The sequence below is a fragment of the Pan troglodytes genome, chromosome 20 (genome assembly GCF_028858775.2).
Source record: "Pan troglodytes isolate AG18354 chromosome 20, NHGRI_mPanTro3-v2.0_pri, whole genome shotgun sequence".
Lineage (NCBI taxonomy): Eukaryota > Metazoa > Chordata > Mammalia > Primates > Hominidae > Pan > Pan troglodytes.
The window spans coordinates 20,830,039-20,854,285 of NC_072418.2; the positions used below are offsets into that span (position 1 = coordinate 20,830,039).

The window sequence follows — 24,247 nt, forward strand, 5'->3', positions numbered from 1 at the left end:
GCACGTCCTGAACTTCCTCATTCCCTGGCTGAATTGGTGGTGGAGAGAAATTCAGGGTAGAAGTTCTGAAGTAACACATCTACAGAAGGGGTAGAAAAAGACAGATTAGAACAAATAGAAAGGAATAAATATAAGCACACTATGCCAGATATTGTCGAATCAGTATCTTTGTCCTGAGAATAGGTTAGCTTGGTTACACACTTGTATCTCATTTTATTTTATTTTATTTTATTTTTTTGAGACGGAGTTTCGCTCTTGTTACCCGGGCTGGAGTGCAATGGCATGATCGTGGTCTTGGCTCACCACAACCTCCACCTCTGGAGTTCGAGCGATTCTCTTGCCTCAGCCTCCCAAGTAGCTGGGATTACAGGCATGCTCCACCACACCCAGCTAATTTTGTTTTTTTTTTTTTTTTTTTTTTTGAGACGGAGTTTTACTCTTGTTGCCCAGGCTGGAGTGCAATGGCATGATCTCGGCTCACTGCAACCTCCGCCTCCCAGGTTCAAGCAATTCTCCTGCCTCAGCCTCCCGAGTAGCTGGGATTACAGGCATGCACCATCATGCCCGGCTAATTTGTTGTATTTTTAGTAGAGACGGGGTTTCTCCAAGTCGAGGCTGGTCTCGAACTCCTGACCTCAGGTGATCCGCCCGCCTCGGCCTCCCAAAGTGCTGGGATTACAGGCATGAGCCACCGCGCCCAGCAATTTTGTATTTTTAGTAGAGATGGGGTTTCACCATGTTGGCCAGGATGGTCTCCAACTCCCGACCTCAAGTGATCTGCCTACCTCGGCCTCCCAAAGTGCTGGGATTACAAGTATGAGCCACTGCACCCAGCCTTGTGTCTCATTTTAGAAGGTGGTGGCTTAGGAGGGAGTTGGGAACCTATCTAAGTTAGGTCTCTAAATGGTGTGAGCAATCAGGCATTTAATGAGCATTTCTTCTTTCTCTCTCTCTGTCTCCCCACCCCCACTTTCCTTCCTTCCCTTTTTTTTTTTTTTTTTTTTTTTTTTGAGACAGAGTCTCGCTTTGTCACCCATGCCAGAAAGCCGTGGTGCAATCTCAGCTCACTGCAGCCTCCACCTTCTGGGCTCAACCAGAGTAGCTGGGACTAAAGGCATATGCCACCACGCCTGGCTAATTTTTTTTTTTCCCGTTTGAGACGGAGTCTCACTCTGTCGCCCAGCCTGGAGTGCAGTGGCACATTCTGAGCTCACTGCAACCTCCACCTCCCAGGTTGAAGAGAGTCTCCTGCCTCAGCCTCCCGAGTAGCTGGGACTACAAGCGGGTGCTACCACACCTGGCTATTTTTTTTTTTTAGTAGAGATGGGGTTTCATCGTGTTAGCCAGGATGGTCTCGATCCCCTGACCTCATGATCCACCCGCCTCAGCCTCCTAAAGTGCTGGGATTACAGGCGCGAGCCACCACGCCCAGCCACACCTGACTAATTTTTGTATTGGTAGTGGAGACGGGGTTTCGCCATGTTGCTCAAACTGGTCTCAAAGTCCTGGACTCAAGCGATCTGTCCGCCTTGGCCTCCCAAAGTGCTGGGATTACAGCCGTGAGCCACTGCGCCCAGCTCTTCCTTTCCTACTCTACAGGATCTGGCTCTGTTGCCCAGGCTGGAGTGCAGTGGCACAATCATAGCTCACTGCAGCCATGACCTCCTGGACTCAAGCAATCCTCCTGCCTCAGCCTCTTAAGTCGCTGGGACTACAGGCTGGAGTGCAGTGGCGTGATCTTGGCTCACTGCAACCTCCACCTCCCAGGTTCAAGTGATTCTCTTGCCTCAGCCTCCCAAGTAGCTGGGATTACAGGCACATGCCACCACACCCAAGTGATTTTTATATTTTTAGTAGAGACAGGGTTTCACCATTTGGACCAGGCTGGTCTTGAACTCCTGACCTCGTGATCCACCCGCCTCGGCCTCTCAAAGTGCTGGGATTACAGGCGTGAGCCACTGCGCCCCACCCCGAAGTTCACATTTACAAACAGATTTTGAAAACAATATTTAAGCAGGCATATTAAAAAACATAATTATTGTTGAAAAGCTTATTTACAAGCTTTCATCTCACTTTCATTTAACTTACTTGTGTTCAACAATTATGCTTAATTACTCATGAACATTTCATAAAACATTGAAAAAATAATCATCATCTTAAGTTACTTTTCTTGTTGACAAATCAAGTATCAAAAATCAAAGAAGCAAAGAACCTAAAAAAAAAATATATGGGACGCAGCTCCATGGCTCACACCTGTAATCCCAGCACTTTGGGAGGCCACGGTGGGAGGATCACTGGAGACCAGGAGTTCAAGACCAGCCTGGCCAACACAGTGAGATCCCATCTCTATAAAAAATACAAAAATTGGCCAGGCGTGGTGGCTCGTGCCTGTAATCCCAGCACTTTGGGAGGCTGAGGCGGGCAGATCACCTGAGGTCGGGAGTTCAAGACCAGCCTGACCAACATGGAGAAACCCCATCTCCATTAAAAATACATTAGCCGGGTGTGGTGGTGGTAGCTCTAATCCCAGCTACTCGGGAGGCTGAGGCAGCAGAATCGCTTGAACCTGGGAGGCAGAGGTTGCGGTTAGCCGAAATCACACCATTGCACTCGAGCCTGGGCAACAAGAGCAAAACTCAATCTCAAAAAAAAAAAAAAAAAAATAGCCAGGCCTGGTGGCTCACACCTGTAATCCTAGCTACTCGGGAGGCTGAGGCATGAGAATCACTTGAACCTGGGAGGCTGCAGTGAGCTGAGATCATGCCACTGCACTCCAGCCTGGGCAACAGAGCAAGACCTTATCTCAAAAAATAACCATCCAAGCAACCAAAAAAAATTAAAAACCCACATATGGGTCTCTCCTTTACTTTTTAAAATTAATTTTATTGTCAGGCTTGACATCCATTAAGCAAATCACCTTTTTTTTTTTTTTTCAGACAGGGTCTCACTCTGTCACCCAGACTGGAGTGCAGTGAGGTGACATCACAGCTCACTGCAACCTCTGCCTCCAGGGCTCAAGCGATCCTCCCACCCCAGCCTCCCGAGTGTCTGGAACTACAGGCACGAGCCACAACACTCAGCTAATTTTCTATATTTTTAGTAGAGACAGCTTTTCACTATGTTACCCAGGCTGGTCTCAAACTCCTGGACTCAAGCAATCCGCCTGCCTTGGCCTCCCAGAGTGCTGGGATTGCAGGCATGAGCCACCGTGCCCACCCTCAATTCACTTCGTAAAATTTTTTTTATTTATTTTTTGAGACAGGGTCTTGTTCTGTCACCCAGGCTGGAGTGCAGTAATGTGATCACAGCTCACTGCAACCTCCACTTCCAGGGCTCAGGCGATCCTCCCCGCTCAGCCTCCCGAATAGCTGGGACAACAGGCGCGAGCCACGAGCCAGCATGCGCGGTAAATTTTTGTTTGTTTTTTTTTTTTTTTTTGCAGAGATGGGGTTTTGCCATGTTGCCCAAGCTGTTCTTGAACTCCTGGCTTCAAATGACCTACCTCCATCAGCCTCCCAAAGTGCTGGGATGGATGACAGATCTGAGCCACCACCTGGCCAAGCAATTCACTTTTATTGCATGTATTGTTCTTAGGTTTATTTTATAGTTTTACAGTTTACACTTTTATAATCTTCAACATCTAAAGATAACATAAGCCTGTTTGACTAGTCTTAATTTACATAAGCAAATGTGGCTTTCTAAAGTCAATGAAATAGAGCTCCTTTACAAGTTAATCTTTAGGAATTCCATCAAGAGGGAGAAAGTGTTACATACCTATAACATATATATATATAAACATAAATAGGTGCAGTCAGAGATCTTATAGCTTTCATTTTAAAATTATAGCTGTGAGACAGGTGTGATAATACAAAACTCACTAGTTTTTTAAAAAATGGTGGAGCCGGGCACAGTGGCTCACGCCTGTAATCCTAGCACTTTGAGAGGCCGAGGCAGGCAGATCATTTGAGGCCAGGGAGTTCAAGACCAGCCTGGGCAACATGGAGAAGCCCCATCTCTACTAAAAATACAAAAATTAGCCAGGCGCAGTGACTCACGCCCATAATCCCAGTACTTTGGGAGGCCGAGGTGGGCTGATCACCTCAGGTTGGGAGTTCAAGACCAGCCTGACCAACATGGAGAAACCCTGTCGCTACCAAAAATACAAAATTGGCCGGGTGTGGTGGCACATGCCTGTCGTCCCAGCTACTCGGGAGGCTGAGGCAGGAGAATCACTTGAACCCAGGAGACAGAGGTTGCAGTGAGCTGAGATCGTGCCTCTGCACTCCAGTCTGGGTGACAGAGCCAGACTCAATCTCAAAAAATATAAATAAATAAATAAGTGAGATCCAATTTGCATCTGCAGAGGCAGATGAAATGAGTTAAGATTACCTACTCAGATCATGAAAGCTTTGTGCTAACATTTGTAAAGACTGTTAAAATTTTTCACTTGCCAGTTGGTTTCCAAATTGCCCTCTGAGAACACAGTTCTGATCCATTGCAGGGGAGCCCCAAATTTTGGGCTTAGCCCAGGAGGGCTCTTGGCTTCTTCTAGGAAAGTATCCAAGGGTGACGTGGTGGTGTTATACAGCACCTTTTTTTTTTTTCCCTGAAAGAGTCTTGCTCTGTTGCCCAGCCTGGAATGCAGTGATGTGATCACAGCTCACTGCAGTCTCCAAATCCTGGGCTCAAGAATCCCCTTTGCCTCAAACTTCTGAGTAGCTGGGACTACAGGCATGCACCATCTATCCGAGCTAATTTTTAAAATTTTTGTGGAGATGGGGTCTTGCTATGTTGCCCAGGCTGGTCTCAAACTCCTGAGCTCAAGTGATCCTCCTGCTTCAGCCTCCCAAAGTGCTGGGATCACAGGTGTGAGCCATAATCCCAGCCTGATAAGAATTCGTCCTTTTCTTTTTTTTTTTTGAGACGGAGTCTGGCTCTGTTGCCCAGGCTGGAGTGCAGTGGTACTTTCTCAGCTCACTGCAACCTCCATTTCCCGGGTTCAAGCGGTTCTTCTGCCTCAGCCTCCCGATTAGCTGGGATTACAGGTGCCTGCCACTATGCATGGATAATTTTTTTGTATTTTTAGTAGAGACGGGGTTTCACCATGTTGGCCAGGCTGGTCTTGAACTCCTGACCTCAGGTGATCCACCCACCTCGGCCTCCCAAAGTGCTGGGATTACTGGTGTGAGTCACCGTGCCAGCCTTTTTTTTTTTTTTTTTTTTTTTTTTTTTTTTGAGACAAAGTCTCACTCTGTTGCCCAGGCTGGAACTCAGTGGTGCTATCTCAGCTCACTGAAACCCCAGCTTCCCAGGTTTCAGTGATTCTCCTGCCTCAGACTCCCGAGTAACTGGGACTACAGGCACACACCACCACACTCAGCTAATTTTGCTATTTTTTGGTAGAGATGGGGTTTCACCGTGTTGGCCAGACTGGTCTTGATCTCCTGACCTCAAGTAATCCACCCACCTCAGCCTCTCAAAAAGCTGGGATTACAGGCATGAGCCACCGCGTCCGGCTGAATTCTTACTTTGCATTGGCTTGTCAGGTCCCAGCATTTCTCCCCTGCAGACCCCAGAGGGAGCAGATATTCCCAGCCAGTTGTAGCCCGTCCTCATCACCAGAAACTAGCAGGGCTAGAGCTTTCCTCCTCTCTCTGGTGTCTGGCTCAGACTGACAGACAGATTAACAAAACAATAGCACACAAAGCTTACTCATTGTAGATGGGAGCCCTCACGAGAAAAATGGAGACCGAAAAAAGTAACTAGACCTAAGTGTTTGTTTTGAGACAGGGTCTTGCTGTGTCATCCAGACTGGAGTGCAGTAGCGGGATCACAGCTCACTGAAGCCTTGACCTCTCAGGCCCAAGCAATCCTCCTGTCTCAGCCTCCCAAGTAGTTGGGACTAGAGTTGCACACCACCACACCTGGCTAATTTTTTAAAAATTTTGGCCGGGCACAGTAGCTCATGCCTGTAATCCCAGTACTTTGTGAGGCAGAGGCTGGGGGATCACCTGAGGTCAGGAGTTCAAGACCAGCCTGGCCAACATGATAAAACCCGTCTCTAGTAAAAATACAAAAATTAGCCAGGCGTGGTGGCGGGTGCCCATAATCCTAGCTACTTGGGAGGCTGAGGCAGGAGAATCACTTGAACCCGGGAGGCGGAGGTTGCAGTGAGCTGAGATCGCGCCACTGCACTCCAGCCTGGGCAACAGAGTGAGACTCCTTCTCAAAAATAAAGAAAAAATAAAAAGATAGATCACAGAGCCCTTCTGGGCTGGCCGCAGTGGTTCGTGCCTATAATCCTAGAATTTTGGGAGGCTGAGATGGGCAGATAACTGAGGTCAGGGGATCAAGACCAGCCAGACCAACATGGCAAAACCCCGTCTCTACTAGAAATACAAAAATTAGCCGGCCGTGGTGGTACATGCCTGTAATCCCAGATACTTGGAAGGCTGAGATAAGAGAATCACTTGAACCCGGGAGGTGGAGGTTGCAGTGAGCCAAGATCATGCCACTGCACTCCAGACTGGGCAACAGAGTGAGACTCCATCTCAAAAAAATAAAAAGAAGAGCCCTTCTTGCATCTACTGTTTGCAAGTGTGTTTAACTCAAAATTCTCAATATCAATATGCCAAAGTTGTATGCTGGTATGTTATGGGTGACATGTCCTGAACACTATCAACAGAAACATACAAAAATTACCGCCAGGTATCAAAAGCTGCTCTTCCTGGGAAGCAATAAAGTATCTTTTGTTTTTCTGTTTTTGAGACAGAGCCTGGCTCCGTCGCCCAGGCTGGAGTGCAATGACAAGATCTCGGCTCACTGCAACCTTTGCCTCCCGGGTTCAAGTGATTCTCCCGCCTCAGCCTCCCATGTAGCTGGGATTACAGGCACCCGCCATCATGCTTGGCTGATTTTTGTATTTTTAGTAGAGACGGGGTTTCACTATGTTGGCCAGGCTGGTCTTGAACTCCCGACATCAGGTGATCCGCCTGCCTCGGCCTCCCAAAGTGATGGAATTACAGCCATGACCCACCACACCCAGCCCCATAAATTCTCTTAATTTTATTTTTTATTTTACTTTTTGAGGCAGGGTCTCGCTCTGTCATCCAGGCCAGAGTGTAGTGTCACCATCTCAGCCAGCTGAAGACTCAGCCTCTGGGACTCAAGCGATCCTCCCACGTCAGCCTCTCAAGTAGCTGGGACTACAGGTGTGCGCTACCGTACCCGGATAATTTTGTTATACGGTCTTACCATGTTACCTGGTCTTACCATGTTGCCCAGGCTGATCTCCAACTCCTGACCTCAAGCGATCCTCCTGCATCCAGGTCCCAAATGGTAGGATTACAGGCATAAGCCACCGAGCCCGGCCAAGCAATAATTTTTTTTTTTTTTTTTGAGACAAAATCTCGCTCTATCGCCCAGGCTGGAGTGCAATGGCATGATCTCAGCTCACTGCAAACTCCGCCTCCCAGGTTCAAGCGATTCTTCTGCCTCAGCCTCCAAGTAGCTGAGATTACAGACATGCACCACCACACCTAGCTAATTTTTGTATTTTTAGTAGAGATGGGGTTTTGCCATGTTGGCCTGACTGGCCTTGAACTCCTGACCTCAAGTGATCCACCTGCCCCAGACTCCCAAAGTGCTCGGATTACAGGCATGAGCCACCATGCCTGGCCAATAAATTCTTAATTTATCCACCATTGTCTCTCAGCAACCAGTAATCCATTTGTAGATTACTAAATGGTCAGCTCAATGTCAAACAAAACTATGGGAGACCACTGTTTTGGACTGAGCTCCTGCACTAGGCACCAACAGACCAGATGAAACCAGAATGGAGTCACTCGTGCTAAATGCCACGTAATCAAACTGAAACTTTGAGGAAGCAGACATATCCCAAACAGATCAGTTTTTTATTTTTATTTTTTAAAAATTTGTTTTGTAGAGATGAGGTTCTGGCCAAGTTGCCCAGGCTGGTCTTGAACTCCTGGCCTCAAGCGATCCTCCTGCCTCAGCCTCCCAAGGTGCTGGTATTATAGGCATGGTCCACTGTGCCCAGCTGTCTTTCCTAAAAATAGATTTTAGTCTACCTGGGCCGGGCACGGTGGCTCATGCCTGTAATCCCAGCACTTTGGGAGGCCGAGGTGGGCAGATCACAAGGTCAGGAGATCGAGACCATCCTGGCTAACACGGTGACACCCCCTCTCTACTAAAAATACAAAAAATTAGCCAGGCGTGGTGGCGGGTGCCTGTGGTCCCAGCTACTAGGGAGGCTGAGGCAGGAGAATGGCGTGAGCCCGGGAGGCGGAGCTTGCAGTGAGCCGAGATCGCGCCACTGCACTCCAGCCTGGGCGACAGAGCGAGACTCTGTCTCAAAAAAAAAAAAGATTTTAGTCTACCTGAATTAGCCCGATAAGGAAGTCCCCTCTGCTTTAACGCTTACCAAAAAAAGTAACCTGAAGTTAATCATGTTTTTCTTTTTCTTTCTTTCTTTCTTTCTTTTTTCTTTTCTTTTTTTTTTTGAGATAGAGTCTAGCTCTGTCGCCAGGCTGGAGTGCAAGTGGCACGATCTTGGCTCACTCCAACCTCCACCTCCCCGGGTTCACGCCATTCTCCTGCCTCAGCCTCTCCGAGTAACTGGGACTACAGGTGCCCGCCACCACGCCCGTCTAATTTTTTGTATTTTTAGTAGAGACGGGGTTTCACCGTGGTCTCAATCTCCTGACCTCATGATCCGCCCACCTCGGCCTCCCAAAGTGCTGGGATTACAGGCTTGAGCCACCGCGCCGGCCTTATTATTATTATTTTTTAAGATATTCTGTAGTTACGGATTGGAAAAATCCATATTGTCAACATGTCCATACTACACAAAGCAACCTACAGATTCAATGCAATTTCCATCAAAATACAATACCAATGACATTCTTCACACAAAACAGAAAGAACAGTTCTAAAAAACAGTCCTAAATTTATATGAAATCACAAAAGACCTTGAATAGCCAAAACTATCCTGAGCAAACAGAACAAAACTGGAGGAATCCCATTACCCAACATTCAATTATACTATAGATCTACAGTAACAAAAACAGCATAGTACCGGGACAAAAACAGACATATACACAAACGGAACAGAATGGAGAACCCAGAACCAAATCCATACATCTACATTGAATTCTTTTTTACTATTATTATACTTTAAGTTCTGGGATCCATGTGCAGAACGTGCAGAAGGTGCAGGTTTGTTACATAGGTATGTATACACCTGCCATGGTGGTTTGCTGCACCCATCAACCGGTCATCTACATTAGGTATTTCTCCTAATGCTGGCCGGGTGCGGTGGCTCACGCTTGTAATCCCAGCACTTTGGGAGGCCGAGGCGGGCGGATCACGAGGTCAGGAGATCGAGACCAAGGTGAAACCCCGTCTCTACTAAAAATACAAAAAATTAGACGGGCGTGGTGGCGGGCGCCTGTAGTCCCAGTTACTCGGAGAGGCTGAGGCAGGAGAATGGCGTGAACCCGGGAGGCGGAGCTTGCAGCCAGCCGAGATCGCGCCACTGCACTCCAGCCTGGATGACAGAGCGAGACGCCGTCTCAAAAAAAAAAAAAAAAAAAAAAAAGTTATTTCTCCTAATGCTATCCCTCCCCTATCCCACCCTCTGACAGGTCCCGGAATGTGATGTTCCACTCCCTGTGTCCATGTGTTCTCATTGTTCAACTCCCACTTTCTTATTTATTTTTTTTTTTTTGAGACGGAGTCTGGCTCTGTCACCCAGGCTGGAGTGCGGTGGCGCAATCTCGGCTCACTGCAGCCTCTGCCTCCAGGGTTCAAGCGACTCCCCTGCCTCACCCTCCGGAGTAGCTGGAATCACAGGTGGGGGCCACCACACCCAGTGGTTTGTTTGTTTGTTTGTTTGTTTGTTTGTTTGTTTTTTGAGACGGAGTCTCGCCCTGTTGCCAGGCCGGAGTGCAGTGGTGAGATCTCGGCTCACTGCAACCTCCACCTCCCGGGTTCAAGCGATTCTCCTGCCTCAGCCTCTTGAGTAGCTGGGACTACAGGCGTGTGCCACCGTGCCCAGCTCATTTTTGTATTTTTAGTAGAAACGGTGTTTCACCGTGTTGACCAGATTGGTCTCAATCACTTGGCCTCATGATTCGGACGCCTTGGCCTCCCTAAGTACTGGGATTACAGGCCTGAGCCACCTCGCCCGGCATTGATCAGGGTTTTTTTGTATTGTTCTGTTTATTTGTCCCACTTTACGAAACTCACTGTTCTCCTATTGCCCAGGGGAACATGTCATTTTATCTATTCTCAGTAACTCATGCGTGTAATTCCAGCACTTTTGGATGCAAAAGTGGGCAGATTGCTTCAGTACAGTTCAAGGCTAGCCTGGGCAACATAGTGAGACCCTGTCTCTACTAAAGAGGAAAAAAAACAAAACCTCTCTTTAAATAAAAGTTTTAAATTGGGGGAAGGAAGGAAGAAGACTCTATCTCAAAAAAAAAAAAAAAAAAAATCAGAAAACCCTGAAGGGTGTCCTCTGACTGGGCAAATTTTTGTTGTAAAAACCCATATTGTAGGCTGGGCATGGTGGCTCACTCTTGTAATCCCAGCACTTTGGGAGGCCGAGGCAGGTGGATCATTTGAGATCAGGGGTTCAAGACCAGCCTGAGCAACATGGTGAAACCCCGTCTCTACAAAACTACAAAAAATAGCTAGGCATGGCGGCGGGTGCCTGTAATCCCAGCTACTCATGAGGCTGAGGCAGGAGAATCGCTTGAACCTGGAAGGCAAAGGTTGCTGTGAGCTGATATTGTGCCACTGCACTCCAGCCTGGGCAACAGAGTAAGACTCCGTCTCAAAAAAAAAAAAAAAGCCATATTTCAGTTTTACTTTTTACAGGCCAACAAATGGCATGATTGTGTTTCAATGATGTTTGGCTTATTCTATGACCTGAAAATTATATGAAATGCAAATTTGTGTCCATAAGTAAAACTTTATTGAAACGCAATCATGCCATTTGTCGAGGAAAAGAGTGAAACTCTGTAAAATATGGGCCGGGCGCGGTGGCTCACGCCTGTAATCCCAGCACTTTGGGAGGCCGAGGCGGGCGGATCATGAGGTCAGGAGATCGAGACCATCCTGGCTAACACGGTGAAACCCTGTCTCTACTAAAAATATAAAAAATTAGCTGGGCTTGGTGGCGGGCACCTGTAGTCCCAGCTACTCGCCAGGCTGAGGCGGGAAAATGGCGTGAACCCGGGAGGTGGAGCTTGCAGCGAGCCAAGATCGCGCCACTGCACTCTAGCCTGGTCCACAGAGCGAGACTCTCTCTCTCAAAAAAAAAAAAAGAAACTCCGTAAAACATTTAAAGAGGTTAATTCTGAGCCAAATGTGAGTGACCACGGCCCTAGGCACAGCCTTTTTTTTTTTTTTTTTTTTTTTTTGAGACAGTCTCGCTCTGTGGCCCAGACTGGAGCTATCTCGGTTCACTGCAACCTCCACCTCTCGGGTTCAAGAGATTCCCCTGCCTCAGCCTCCCGAGTGGCTGGGATTACAGGCGCCCACCACCACGCCCCTGGCTAATTTCTGTATTTTTAATAGAGATGGGGTTTTACCATGTTGGCCAGGCTGGTTTTGAATTCCTGACCTCAGGTGATCCAGCTGCCTCGGCCTCCCAAAGTGTTTGGGATTACAGGCGTGAGCCACTGCGCTTGGCCAATCCCCACCTTCTTGACTGACCATTTAAAAAATGTAAGAAACACCTTTAGCTCATCGTGAGCAGCACAAAACAGGCAGGGACAGGATTTGGCCCTGAGACAGGAGAATAGGTCTGGAGGCAGGGAACATAAGGCCAAATCAAATGGAAACAATTCAGCTATGACAGGAAATATCTTCTCCATTTAAAGAGGGCATACATCCAGTAAATGACTTTGTAACTTTACTTCATCCTCTTCATTTACATAGGACGTACATTAAGTAACCAGTGAAAACCTCTAGAGGGCATTTAAACCCCAGAAAATTCTTAAACAGGTCTCTTGAGTCCGTATGCTCCACTGGCTCCCACCCTGTGGAGTGTACTTTCGTTTTCAATAAATCTCTGCTTTTGTTAAGCTTCATTCTTTCCTTGCTTTGTTTGTGCACTTTGTCCAATTCTTTGTTCAAGATGCCAAGAACCTGCACACCTTCAACAGTTAACAGCCCACAGGCAGTAGTTTGCGAGTCTAGTAGAGAATGCATAGGGATTTCCACTGAAAATCATTTTTTAAGCCAGTTACGGTGATTCACGCCTATCATCATCCCAGCACCTTGGGAGGCCAAGGCGGGTGGATCTCTTGAGGTCAGGAGTTCGAGACCAGCCTGGCTAACATGGCAAAACCCCTGTCTAGACCAAAAATACAAAATTAGTTGGGCGTGGTGGCCCGTGCCTGTAATCCCAGCTGTTTGGGAGGCTGCGACACGAGAATCGCTTGAACCCGTGAGGGAGAGGTTGCGGTGAGCCGAGATCGCGCCACCGCACTCCAGCCTGGGTGACAGAGCGAGACTCCATTTCAAAAAAAGAAAAAAAATCATTGTTCCCTACGGGAACGGTATAATTAGGATATAATTGTTTCTGGCCACAGATCACACCCCTTCTGGTTAAGTCCAGGAGAATCTGGAAATACGGAGGGCAACCAGGCCAGAAGGCGTTGTAACTGCCTAAGATTGACCAACCCTAACGCGGGAGGCGGGACGACGGTCACTGATTTGCCAGCGTGATGCCGGTCTGCGACTGGCCAGTGCCGTCCTGGGCGTGTCGGTAGGACGGGGCTGCGGCGGTTTCGCATAGGCTGGCACAGAAAGGGGCGGGGAAACAAGAGTGCAACGTTACCAATCGGCATGCGGGACGTAACGCAATTCTTTTTTCCGATTGGTCCGTGAAGCTCGGGAGGTCGTTGGGGGCTCGACCTTGGGATAGAACGCCTGCCTTTTATTGGTCAATACTCTTCGAGGCGGGCAATGTGGCTCCCCGAGGCTGCCTGCGATTGGTGAACGCGTCGCGGCTCGGGGCGGACCTGCGGACTGAAGATCCTTATGCGATTGGCCGGAGAGCCGGAGGGACGGGCAATTTGGGATCAACAGTGACTCGCGACTGGTCGGCGCGGCGAAAGCAGAGCGGCGCGCCGGTTCCTTGGTTCCTGAGGGCGATGGCGCGGGGTGGCTGGCGCCGGCTACGCCGCCTGTTATCCGCGGGGCAGCTTCTATTCCAGGGCCGCGCGCTGCTCGTCACTAACACGCTGGGCTGCGGCGCGCTCATGGCGGCCGGTGATGGCGTGCGCCAGTCCTGGGAGATCCGCGCCCGGCCCGGCCAGGTTTTCGACCCACGGCGCTCCGGTGAGGACGCCATGCTGCTTAGCCCTTCACCCCGGGCGACCTTTGATCCCGACACCCGACTGCGGGCCGTGACCCCTGACCCGTGGCCTCAGTCCCCCGCAGGACCCTTGCCCTGACCGCGCCTCTCCCCGGGTGTCTGTCTCCCCGCAGCTCTGGGTCTCCATCACCTCACAACCCCTGGAGGTCTCTGCCCACTACCCAGGAGCCTCTGGAGCCGCGCCTCCTGGTGGGGCTTGTAGTGGAAGAATGCACGGGTGGGCTCTTCCGGTTTTCCCGGTGAGGCTGAGGCTCCGGGATGGCATTGGGCTTACCCAGGCCTTAGCCAGGGAGGGAGAGAGGGAATGGACTGAGGAATTTGCCGGCCCGACCCAGCCCCCTGACTTACACTCTTATAGCGAGCATGTTTGCGGTGGGCTGCAGCATGGGTCCCTTCCTGCACTACTGGTACTTGTCGCTGGACCGCCTATTCCCTGCGTCTGGCCTCCGAGGCTTCCCAAATGTCCTCAAGAAGGTCCTCGTGGATCAGCTGGTAGCCTCTCCATTGCTGGGCGTCTGGTACTTCTTGGGTAAGGAGCCTCCTAAGCCTAGGCTTTGCCTCTCATAGGTCGGGAGGGGTGGAGCCAGCTTTGTGTTAAGAAGGATGCAGAGGTGCATTTCCAATGTGCCCCCTGTTTGGGTCGCCCTGGACTAGGAGCCAGGTCACAGCGGGGACAGGACAGACTCGGCCGATGTGAACGCTGGCGAGTGTAGGAGGGACGAGGACGGTATCTGTTGGGGCCGCCCTGGGCGGGAGGTTGAGAGCATTTCCCAAAGAAGGGGACCACACTCAGTTGAGACATGAAGAGGGAACCAGCGGGCAGAGGGAACAGCTAATGCAAAGGCTCTGAGGCCTGAAGGAAGAGAAATTGAGGCTAGACTTAATGGGGTGCAACCGTGCCAGCCCAAGGCTCGGTAAAGACAGCGGTATTAATAGAGGAGTCTCTCATTCTCCACCTCCCAGCCCGGCTTCCTGGTCTGTGATGGAAAAGTAACACAACTCCCTCAACTTCAGGGTGTCTCCATTGGGGCACGTGTTTATATGTTTATAACCTCTCTTTCTCTCACTGGGACTGACTTGCTCTGTTTTGTCCCTACACCAGCTACCCTAATTCTCTGTCCATCCCATCTGAAAGTCCCTGTCCCTCTGCCCGGGGTGGGCGGCGTGGGTTCTCAGGGGCCCAACCCCGCCCCCTCCATCGTCAGCCCATCTTGTCGTCTCAACAGTACTTCCTGGCCTCTAACACTCTCGTTTCTTGGTTTCCTTCCCAGGCCTTGGCTGCCTGGAGGGTCAGACAGTGGGTGAGAGCTGCCAGGAGCTGCGGGAGAAGTTCTGGGAATTCTACAAGGTGGGAGCACCCGCCCCTTGCACATGTCCGGCCCCGCCCCCTGATGGCCGCTCCGCCCCCGCCCAGCTCTGGCCCCGCCCCTCATCCCCCGCCTCTCCCCGCAGGCTGACTGGTGCGTGTGGCCTGCTGCGCAGTTCGTGAACTTCCTCTTCGTGCCCCCCCAATTTCGAGTCACCTACATCAACGGCCTGACGCTGGGCTGGGACACGTACCTGTCCTACTTGAAGTACCGGGTGAGTGTGGAGGGCATACCAGGCACCCAGGGGACTCCCCAGGGGGCTACACGTGTGAGCTCCAAGTGGCAGTGTAGCCAGCCACCCTGGAGGGTGGGAGTCTCCTGTGCTCCTGACAACCCACACCCAACAGTGGGCTGGCGGAGAGCTCCTCACTAGCAGTTAAGACCCAGCCGTGGCTGAGCGCCGTGGCTCATGCCTGTAATCCCAGCACTTTGGGAGGCCGAGGCAGGCGGATCACGAGGTCAGGAGATCGAGACCGTCCTGGCTAACATGGTGAAACCCTGTCTCTACTAAAAATACAAAAAAAAAAAAAAAATTAGCCGGGCGTGGTGGCGGGCGCCTGTAGTCCCAGCTACTCCGGAAGCTGAGACCGGGGAATGGCCTGAACCCAGGCAGCGGAGCTTGCAGTGAGCCGAGATCGCGCCACTGCACTCCAGCCTGGGCGACAGTTCGAGACTCCGTCTCAAACAAACAAAAAGACCCAACCCTTCTCTGCTGTCTGATGTGACCTCAGCCCGGTCCCTGCCAAGTCTGTTGAGCAGAGCTGATCTCTGGCCCAAGGGCAGGTAGAGGGACAGGGAGGGATGAGCCAGGCTTCTGACCAGATGCCTTGTCTTGTGTGGACAGAGCCCAGTTCCTCTGACACCCCCAGGCTGTGTGGCCCTGGACACCCGAGCAGACTGAACTGTCTGCTTCCTGGACCGGATGCAAGACTGTCTCCTGGCGGACCACCCCCTCTGACAGAAGGGGAATGGGCTCCTGCAGCAAGCTCGGGTCTTGGGCCACGTCCCAGCACCACTTCAGCTCCCGAGCATTGGGCTGAGCCGCCCTTTCCAAGCTCACTTCTGGGACTCAGTTTCCCCAACCGGAACACACCCATGAAGATGGATGATCATCCCCTAGCCCTTCTCAGCAGGAACCTCATGCGACCTGTGACCAAGATGTCCCATCCTCAGCACAGGGCCCACTCTGCCAACCAGTCTCAAGCACCAGCCCCTCAACACTGCCATCCACCTGGCTCTGGGCCAAGCCACCAATCCAGAGCTCCCTCAGGTCCTGGGACTAAGGAGGGGACATGACTGATCCCCTCAGAGCAGGCTCAGGCCTGGAGTCGGCCCCCAAAAGTTTCACATAGGGCCAGGCAGCCTCTGTGTTTCTTTCCCTGGTCGTGAACTGTGGAAATGCCATTAAACTCTCTCTATAATGTAACTGAAACTGCTGGCTGGGTGCAGTGGCTCCCACCTGTAATCTCAGCCCTTCACGAGGCTGAGGTGGAAGGATTGCTTGAGGCCAGGTGTTCGACACCAGCCTGGGCAACATAGCAAGACCCTGTCTCTATTTATATTGAAAAATAAAAATAACAAAAGAAAATGCTGTGGATGATCAAAACCAGGGTGGGCAGGGCCCGGTGCTCACAGGGACACACATGGATGGTCCATTCGCTTTATTGGGTGTGTGTAGTGTTGTCATGACATCTCCTAAGGAACTGGGGGGCACGTTTGACACTCATGAGGTCAGAACAGGTCCGGTGGGCGGGGGGGGGGGGGTCCCAGGGTGGTGAATACCCACAGCACACCCCCCCACCAAAAGAGAAAACGGGGAGAGGAGCCTGGCAGGCCAGACTCTGACCCCCATGGTCCACACAGGGAAACCCCCAACAGCGGCCTCGGCCCACCGCGGCAGAGCCGAGGGGCTGGCAGGCCTGGCCACCTCCCATTGCCCGATCAGCCTGCTTTAGGGTGTCATCTGGCCCCTCTTCACAACTGACAACTGTGGATGGGGGTGAATTTAAAAAAAAGGCGGGGGGTGGTTCAGGAGGGTGAGCAGTGAGTTCACGGGGCCACAGACACCACAGCTGAGTGGGGAAAGGGATATATGTACAGGATGGGCAGGGCTTGGGGCGGGCAGGGGAGCCTGGGCCCCTGGGGGACATCTTCAATAAATAAATAAATAGCTACAATAATAAATAAGGGTGACGGGCTAAGTCAGGAGCAGGGGTCTTGTGCCCGTGGCTGGTAGGGGCCGGGTCAGGTCCGGGTAGTTGGGGGAAGGTGGGGAAGACAGGGAAGAGGGGAAAGGGGGTGGGGTGGCTCTCAGCAGGCGCAGTCCTGGTGCGGTGGCACCTGCTGGTCACTGAGCTGTGGGCCCTGCTTGGCGCCTGTGACCGCAGGGTCCGCCGTGTCCAACGACTCGGACATCTTCTCGCAGATGACATCCACCAGGCGCTCAAAGGTCTGCTTGACGTTAATGTTGTCCTTGGCGCTTGCCTCAAAGAACTCGAACCCTGTGGTCAGAGAAGGCAGGGATGAGGACCCTGGCCACGCCCTATGCCAACTCCCAGAGGTGTTTCTCTGAGGAAAGGGAACACCTGGAGATTCCCAGTGCCAAGCAACTTATTGAAGGTACTGACAAATCCCACAGAGAAGAAACTTATTGAAGGTACTGACAAATCCCGCAGAGAAGCAACATGGAACTGGGTCAGCTTTGCATTTCCTGCTTTTTTTTTTTTTTTTTTTTTTTTTTTGAGACAGGGCCTTGCTCTGCTGCCCAGGATGGAGTATGGTGGCGTGATCATAGCTCACTGCAGTCTCAACCTCCTGGGCTCAAGTGATCCTCCACCCCCACCTCTCAAATTGCTGGGATTATAGGTGTGAGCCAGCGCACCTGGCCTCCTGCCCTTCCTTCCTAAAATTGTGTCTCGTTGTCCTTAGGGACCTGGCAAGACATGCCCTGCAGCGTCCAGCCCAGCCCCATGCACTGGCCCTGGAAGGCTCTGACACTCAAATCCAGCTGTGACCTCCCCCTGCTCACACACCCTCTGTGACTCCCTATTGCCCTCCAAAGAGTCCCAGCCTCTCAGCACATGGTTGAGGCCCTCTATGATCGGCCACATTTCCTCCAGCTGACCCTCATGTTCTAGTCTTGTGAAATTATTACCAAAACACACACGACCTTTCTCACTGCAAGCCTTTGCCCAAGCTATTTCCTCTGCCTGAAAGACCCTTCTTCACTACCCACCACTCCAGGAAGCCTGGCTCCTCTCATGTGCTCCTCCCATCCAGGTCCCTCCCTCTACCTCAGGGGTCCCTCGAGGCACCCCTAGATGCCTCTTGAGCCCAGCAACACCCAACAAAGCGTTGGACGGTGAGTGTCAGAATAAATCCTTAAACTTTCTGCATGGCGAACTCCTACACATCCCTCAGGATCCAACTCAAATGGCTCCTGGATGAAGGCTAGTTTGCAGGAAGTGTGAATTACCTGGCTTTAGCTGTAAGACCTTGAGTGTGCGCCCTCCCCTCTCTTAGTGTCCTTTTTCTAGACTTGTGGGTCTCCAGCCCAGCTGGGCACTCACCAAGGTGGTCAGCTAGCTGCCGGCCACGTTCTGATGACACCACCCGCTCATCCTCCATGTCACACTTGTTTCCTACCAGCAGCACCTGGGCATTGTCCCATGAGTAGGTCTTGATCTGGGTGGACCTATAGGAGGCACCAATGGGGGCAGGTCAGGGCTTGGAGGATCCCAGCTCCACCCTGACGGGCTGATGTGGAGCCTGTGTCCTTGTCCGAGGAAGAAAGACCCAGAAGCTTGCCCCTCCATCCTCCCCACCATCCTTTCCCCCAATGTGCCCCTCTTTCACCCCACTCCAGCCCCCGACTGACCCATTATTGTTTCTGTGTTTTGGGGTTTTTTTTGAGATAGAGTCTGGGTCTGTTGCCCAGGCTGGAGTATCTGCCTGCCTTCGCTTCTCAAAGTGCTGGAATTACAGGCATGAGCCACCCAGCCCAGAAATTTTCTTTTTTTGAGATAGAGTCTTGCTCTGTCACCCAGGCTGGAGTGCAGTGGCGCGATCTAGGCTCACTGCAATCTCCACCTCCCAGGTTGAAGTGATTCTCCTGCCTCAGCCTCCTAAGTAGCTGGGACTATAGGCATGAGCCACCATGCCTGGTAATTTTTTGTGCTTTTAGTAGAGACAGGGTTTCACTATGTTGGCCACGATGGACTCGAACTCCTGAGCTCAAGATCTACCCACCTCGGCCTCCCAAGGTGCTGGGATTATAGGCATGAGCCACTGTGCCCAACCCAGAAATTTTTTTTTTTAAGTTATTACTTCTGAGCAGAAAATTGAAATGTTTACAATCTCTAACCTATGCCAACTCTCCTTTTTTTTTTGAGACAGAGTTTTGCTCTTGTTGCCCAGGCTGGAGTGCAATGGCACAATCTTGGCTCACTGCAACCTCCACCTCCCGGGTTCGAGCGATTCTCCTGCCTCAGGCTCCCAAGTAGCTGGGATTACAGGTGTGCGCCACCACGTCTGGCTAATTTTTGCATTCTTAGTAGAGATGGGGTTTCTCCATCTTGGTCAGGCTGGTCTCGAACTCCCGACCTCAGGTAATCCACCTGCCTCAGCCTCCCAAAGTGCTGGGATTATAGGTGTGAGCCACCATGCCCGGCCATGCCAACTCTCCTTATAGTCTCTATGTTCTCCACCCTACACTTGCAGATATTTGTTTCTATATGGTTATAGTTTTACTTTTCCATCTGAAATCCTTCTCTGACCCCTACGTTTTATTTATTATTTTTTGAAGAAAGTTTGGCTCAGAGACAATGGCCCCAGAATGAGTGTGGAAGGCCAGAAGCAATGGCTCACGCCTGTAATCCCAGCACTTTGGGAGGCCAAGGTGGGCAGATCACTTGAACCAAGGAGTTCAAGACCAGCCTGGGCAACATGAGGAAACCCCATCTCAACTGAAAATACAAAAAAATTAGCCAGGTGTGGTGGTATATGCCTGTAGTCCCAGCTACTTGGGAGGCTGAGGCAGGAGGATCACTTGAGCCCAGGAGGTCGAGGCTGCAGTGAGCCCTGATCGTGCCACTGCACTCCAGCCTGGGTGACAGAATAAAACCCTCTCTCAAAGAAAAGAAAAGAAAAAAAAAGAGCAAGTGGGGTACACTCACCAGTCCTGCACTGCATTGAAGGATTCCTCGTTGGTGATGTCATACATGAGGATGAAGCCCATAGCGCCCCGGTAGTATGCGGTGGTGATGGTCCGGTACCGCTCTTGCCCTGCTGTGTCCTAGGGAGGAAGAGATGAAGGTCAGAGAGGACCTGCACATAAGGCCCTCGAAGAGGAAATGAGCTCTGATATCATCCAGTTCAGCCCCCTGGGAGAAGCAGGAGCTTGCCCAGGGGCACAAAGTGTCAGGAAGAGCAGGTTGGGTCACCAGTGCTCAGAATATATGAGTGCTCCATTATTCCACAGAGTCATTCACCAAACGTACTGTGCCAGGTGCTGTGGCTCACACCTGTAATCCCAGCACTATGGGAGGCTGAGGTGGGCAGGTGGCTTGAACCCAGGAGTTCCAGACCAGCCTGAGCAACATAGCAAGACACCATCTCTACAAAAAGTACAAAAATTAACAGGGTGTGGTGGCTCACACCTGTAGTCCCAACTACTCAGGAGGCTCAAGTGAGAGAGTTGCTTGAGCCCAGGAGGCAGAGGTTGCAGTGAGGTGAGATCGCGCCACTGCAGTTCAGCCTGGGTGACAGAGTGAAACCCTGTCTCAAAAAACAAACAGGGGGTCGGGTGTGGTGGTGGCTCACGCCTGTAATCCCAGCACTTTGGGAGGCCAAGGCAGGTGGATCACCTGAGGTCAGGAGTTTGAGACCAGCCTGGCCAACATAGTGAAACTCTGTCTCTACTAAAAATACAAAAATTAGCTCGGCGTGGTGGCATGCACCTGTAATCCCAGCTACTCAGGAGGCTGAGGCAGGAGAATCGCTTGAACTCAGGAGGCAGAGGTTGCAGTGAGCCGAGATAGCGCCATTGCACTCCACCCTGGGTGACAAGAGCGAGACTCCGTCTCAAAACAATAACAACAAAAAAAAAAAAGAAAGAAAGAAAGAAAGAAAAAACAGGGGCCAGGCGTGGTGGCTCATGCTTGTAATCCCAGCACCTTGGGAGGCCAAGACAGGTGGATCACTTGTGGTCAGGAGTTCAAGACTAGCCTGGCCAACATGGCAAAACCCTGTCTCTACTAAAAATACAAAAAAAAATTAGCTGGGCTTGGTGGTGAGCCCCTGTAATCCCAGCTACTCAGGAGGCTGAGGCAGGAGAATCGCTTGAACCCGGGAGGCAGAGGTTTCAGTGAGCCAAGATTGCACTACTGCACTCCAGCCTGGGTGACAGAGCAAAAACTCTGTCTCAAAAAACAAACAAACATGGACTGGGCACTGATCTTTTCCACACCCTGAACTGGACACTGGGGACACAGTTGTTAACAAGATGGGCACTTCCCTTGCTAAGTGACACTCAGTGTGGGAAATAGAAAATAACGGTATAAATGTATCCTATATTGGAGAGTGACAAGGACCAAGGAGAAAAATCAAGCCAGATGAAGATGGAGAGAATTTAACTGTAGGTTTAAAAATTAAAGGAAGCTGACACTTGCCTGTACTCCCAGCTACTTGGGAAGCTGAGGCGGGAGGATTGCTTGAGCCCAGGAGTTCAAATCCAGCCTGGGCAACAGAGTGAGACTCTGTCTCTTAAAACTAACAAGGCCAGGTGGGGTGGCTCATGCCTGTAATCTTAGCACTTTGAGAGGCTGAGGTGGGAGGATCGCTTGAGCCCAGGAGTTCAAGACCAGCCTGGGCAGACATAGCCCGACCCTGTCTCTACAAAAAAGAAAAAAATCAGCAGGCGTGGTGGTAGGAGCCCGTGGTCCTAGCTACTCAGGAGGCTCAGGTGGAAGAATGGTTTGAGCCTGGGAAGTCGAGGCTGCAGAGAGCCGTGATCACGCAACTGCATTCCAGCCTAGGTGACAGAGCAAGACCACCCTGTCTCAAAAAACAAACAAAAAAAGAGAAGGGGACCAAGATCCAGCTGAAACCTCATACATGGAAGAACTTGAAGATGGGGAAACTGAGGGACCAGGATTAGGTGCTTATGGGAGAACACAGGTGCTGTTTCTGCCCCTGGTACACAGTGGGCACCTGATAAATGCCCAGTGTGTAAGTGAATGACTCCAGTCAGGAAAGAGATAGACGAGGTTGGGGCTGCTTTTCCAAGTACGGGAGTCCAGCCGAGCCGGGCGGGAGCCCTCCAGCTGGGACCCACCCAGATCTGCAGCTTGATCCTCTTGTCGTTGCGATAGATGGTCTTGACCTTGAAGTCGATGCCCACGGTGCTGACGAAGGCAGGCGTGAACGAGTCGTCAGCATAGCGGAAGAGGAAGGACGTCTTGCCCACGCTGCTGTTGCCGATGATGAGAATCTTGAACATGTAGTCGAAGTTCTGATCCGAGGACTCCTTCTGCCCATAGCGCGAGTCTGTGGCGGATGCCATCTGGGGATACCGGGTGTAGCAGAGCCGTGAGGGGGGCTCTCTCCATCCTCATGTGCCCAAGCCCAGGCAGAAGATGGCAAGGGCTCCAGAAAACGGCCGGTGTATGGAGGACACCCTTATCCCATCAGGAGCCCCAGTATTAATTGGTGGTGCCCCCAGCAGAGGGCAGCCTGTGACCTTGAAATCCTGGGCGTTTCAGAGGAGGGGCTCAGAGGGTTGCCCATGGGGACACCCCAGCAGCCCCCTTCAAGGGGCAGGTGCCCCAGGTGGGGCTGTAACCCTAAACCCAGGGCTGAGCCCGGAGGGGGTGACTGCGGCTGGCTCCGCCCCCCATCAATCTTTCATGGTCCTCAGAACCCGGCCGCGCGGCCCCACGTGCACCGCGTGCATGGTCCCTCGAGGACGCGCATCTGCAGCCCCGCTCCCCGCAAACCTCCAGGCCGGAGAGGTCCGGCCAAGGCCGCTGCATCACATGATACAGGCGGGGCATGCACACGCTCACGTGCACACAGCCTCAAACACGCTCATCCGTACATACAGGAGTGTGTGAACGCACTGAGGTGCACAGGACAAAGACACAGACACCTGTTTGCACACCGACTCGCCTATAGAAATGTGCAAACCACCCGTGCGCACAGGCCCCTCCACCCATGCAGGCGTGTGCACATCACCCACACGGACACGGATCCCCGTGCTTGTATGCACGGGCCATACCTGCACAGGCGGTCCACACGTCTTTCTCCACGCGCGTGCAACGCGCACACACTTAGGCCCAGACCCCCACGGCGTCACACGAGCATATCCAGGTACACAAGCAAGGGTGCACACAGACCCGCTGACACAGGCAGGCGCGCACACGCGTGTGCACAACACGCGCACGCGCACGCAAAAGCCTCCCGCGCGCACAGCTTCCCGCAAGGAGCTCGGCTCCCCTCCCCCTCCGCCGCAGAGCAGGGGGGTTGGGGGGGTTAGTGGTGAGGATCAGGCAGGAGTGGGGCGCCCGGGCCCTACCCATTCCCAGCCTCGCGACCGCCGCATCCTTCCCCCCATTCAACCCTAGTCAACCTCGTCCCCCACCTCCATCAGCCCATCAGTCAAATGAAGGTTATGCAGGTGCTCGGAGCCTGAGCACACCCGGCCGCCCAGGAGCTCACCTTGCCCTGCACCGATGCAACGGCGACCCTAGCGGCGGTGACTTTTTTGGCGGTGGCGGTGACAGGACCCCGGTGCGTTGATGTGGGGCTGCGCGGCGGCGGCGGCAGCAGCGGCTCAGGCCCCTGCAGTCCTCCGTGACGTCCTGCAAAGGGAGGGGCGGAGCCTCACATGTAGATAAGTCCGTGACGCCATCCGGAGGCGGAGCCGCGCGTAGAGATGTGGCCCATTGACGCACGCAGAGCCAGATGGGGCAGGGCTCCTGAGCAGATTGACGTGAAAATGGGGCGGGGCCTAGCGTGTGCATCCAGTAGGGGCGGGAGCGGAGCGGGGACCGACTCCGCCTCTCGTCCGCCTCCTGCCCGCCTCGGGGAGGCGGGGCCCCTCAGCGTTCTCTCACTGGCTTAAGCCCCCGAGCGACGGGCGAAGTAGCCAATCAGCGATTGTCTACGCCCTCCTCTTGTCCAATGGTGGCATCTGGGAGATTGAAGGGCCGAGAGGCTGAGGCCTCGGCTGAGCCCCGGTCTTCCAGGGGCGGTTCCCTTACCCGCCCGCACCCACCCCAGGTAGGGGACTCTTGAGGCCACCGTCTACTCCAAGGTGCTGTGACCCCTGTTAAATGCCCCTGACTCCCAATTGCAGAAAAGAAAAATCGAGGCCCAAGAGATGTTTTATACCCTCACATATATGGGGTTCAAAATAAATACAAAAGAATAAACAGGGGTCAAGAGGGACCCCTGTCCCATTCCCGAGGCG

At 52.1% G+C, this 24,247-nt stretch overlaps 2 protein-coding genes across 3 annotated transcripts; one reads left to right on the top strand and one right to left on the bottom strand.

Moving 5' to 3' along the window:
* Positions 1-13,029: 13,029 nt before the first annotated feature.
* MPV17L2 (MPV17 mitochondrial inner membrane protein like 2) lies at positions 13,030-16,366 on the top strand. The gene is made up of 5 exons (XM_001173861.8): positions 13,030-13,374; positions 13,770-13,940; positions 14,683-14,759; positions 14,864-14,992; positions 15,623-16,366. Exons 1-5 carry the CDS (start codon positions 13,188-13,190, stop codon positions 15,677-15,679), a joined length of 621 nt encoding a protein of 206 aa, XP_001173861.1. The 5' UTR covers positions 13,030-13,187; the 3' UTR covers positions 15,680-16,366.
* Positions 16,367-16,424: 58 nt separating this feature from the next.
* RAB3A (RAB3A, member RAS oncogene family) lies at positions 16,425-23,874 on the bottom strand. 2 transcript variants are annotated; one of them, XM_512511.7, is made up of 5 exons: positions 23,494-23,874; positions 22,112-22,339; positions 19,953-20,071; positions 18,348-18,472; positions 16,425-17,279 (listed from the first exon to the last, which is right to left on the bottom strand). In XM_512511.7, the coding sequence occupies exons 2-5, from the start codon at positions 22,337-22,339 to the stop codon at positions 17,089-17,091; spliced, it is 663 nt and encodes a 220-aa protein (XP_512511.2). In that variant the 5' UTR covers positions 23,494-23,874; the 3' UTR covers positions 16,425-17,088. The 2 variants fall into 2 exon arrangements, with proteins under 2 accessions (XP_512511.2, XP_003953458.1); XM_003953409.6 differs by lacking the exon at positions 23,494-23,874 and adding an exon at positions 23,054-23,119.
* Between the last annotated feature and the right edge of the window lie 373 nt (positions 23,875-24,247).

What these genes read in the sequence shown, in the direction of transcription:
- MPV17L2 (XM_001173861.8), top strand. Translation starts at nt 13,188, where the DNA reads ATGGCGCGGGGTGGCTGGCGCCGGCTACGCCGCCTGTTATCCGCGGGG. An exon ending in TTTCGACCCACGGCGCTCCG is followed by an intron (nt 13,375 to 13,769) that starts GTGAGGACGCCA and finishes ACACTCTTATAG; the next exon opens with CGAGCATGTTTGCGGTGGGC. An exon ending in AGTTCTGGGAATTCTACAAG is followed by an intron (nt 14,760 to 14,863) that starts GTGGGAGCACCC and finishes CTCTCCCCGCAG; the next exon opens with GCTGACTGGTGCGTGTGGCC.
- RAB3A (XM_512511.7), bottom strand. Translation starts at nt 22,339, where the DNA reads ATGGCATCCGCCACAGACTCGCGCTATGGGCAGAAGGAGTCCTCGGAT. An exon ending in GGATCAAGCTGCAGATCTGG is followed by an intron (nt 20,072 to 22,111) that starts GTGGGTCCCAGC and finishes CTTCCTCCCTAG; the next exon opens with GACACAGCAGGGCAAGAGCG. An exon ending in GCAGCTAGCTGACCACCTTG is followed by an intron (nt 17,280 to 18,347) that starts GTGAGTGCCCAG and finishes CTCTGACCACAG; the next exon opens with GGTTCGAGTTCTTTGAGGCA.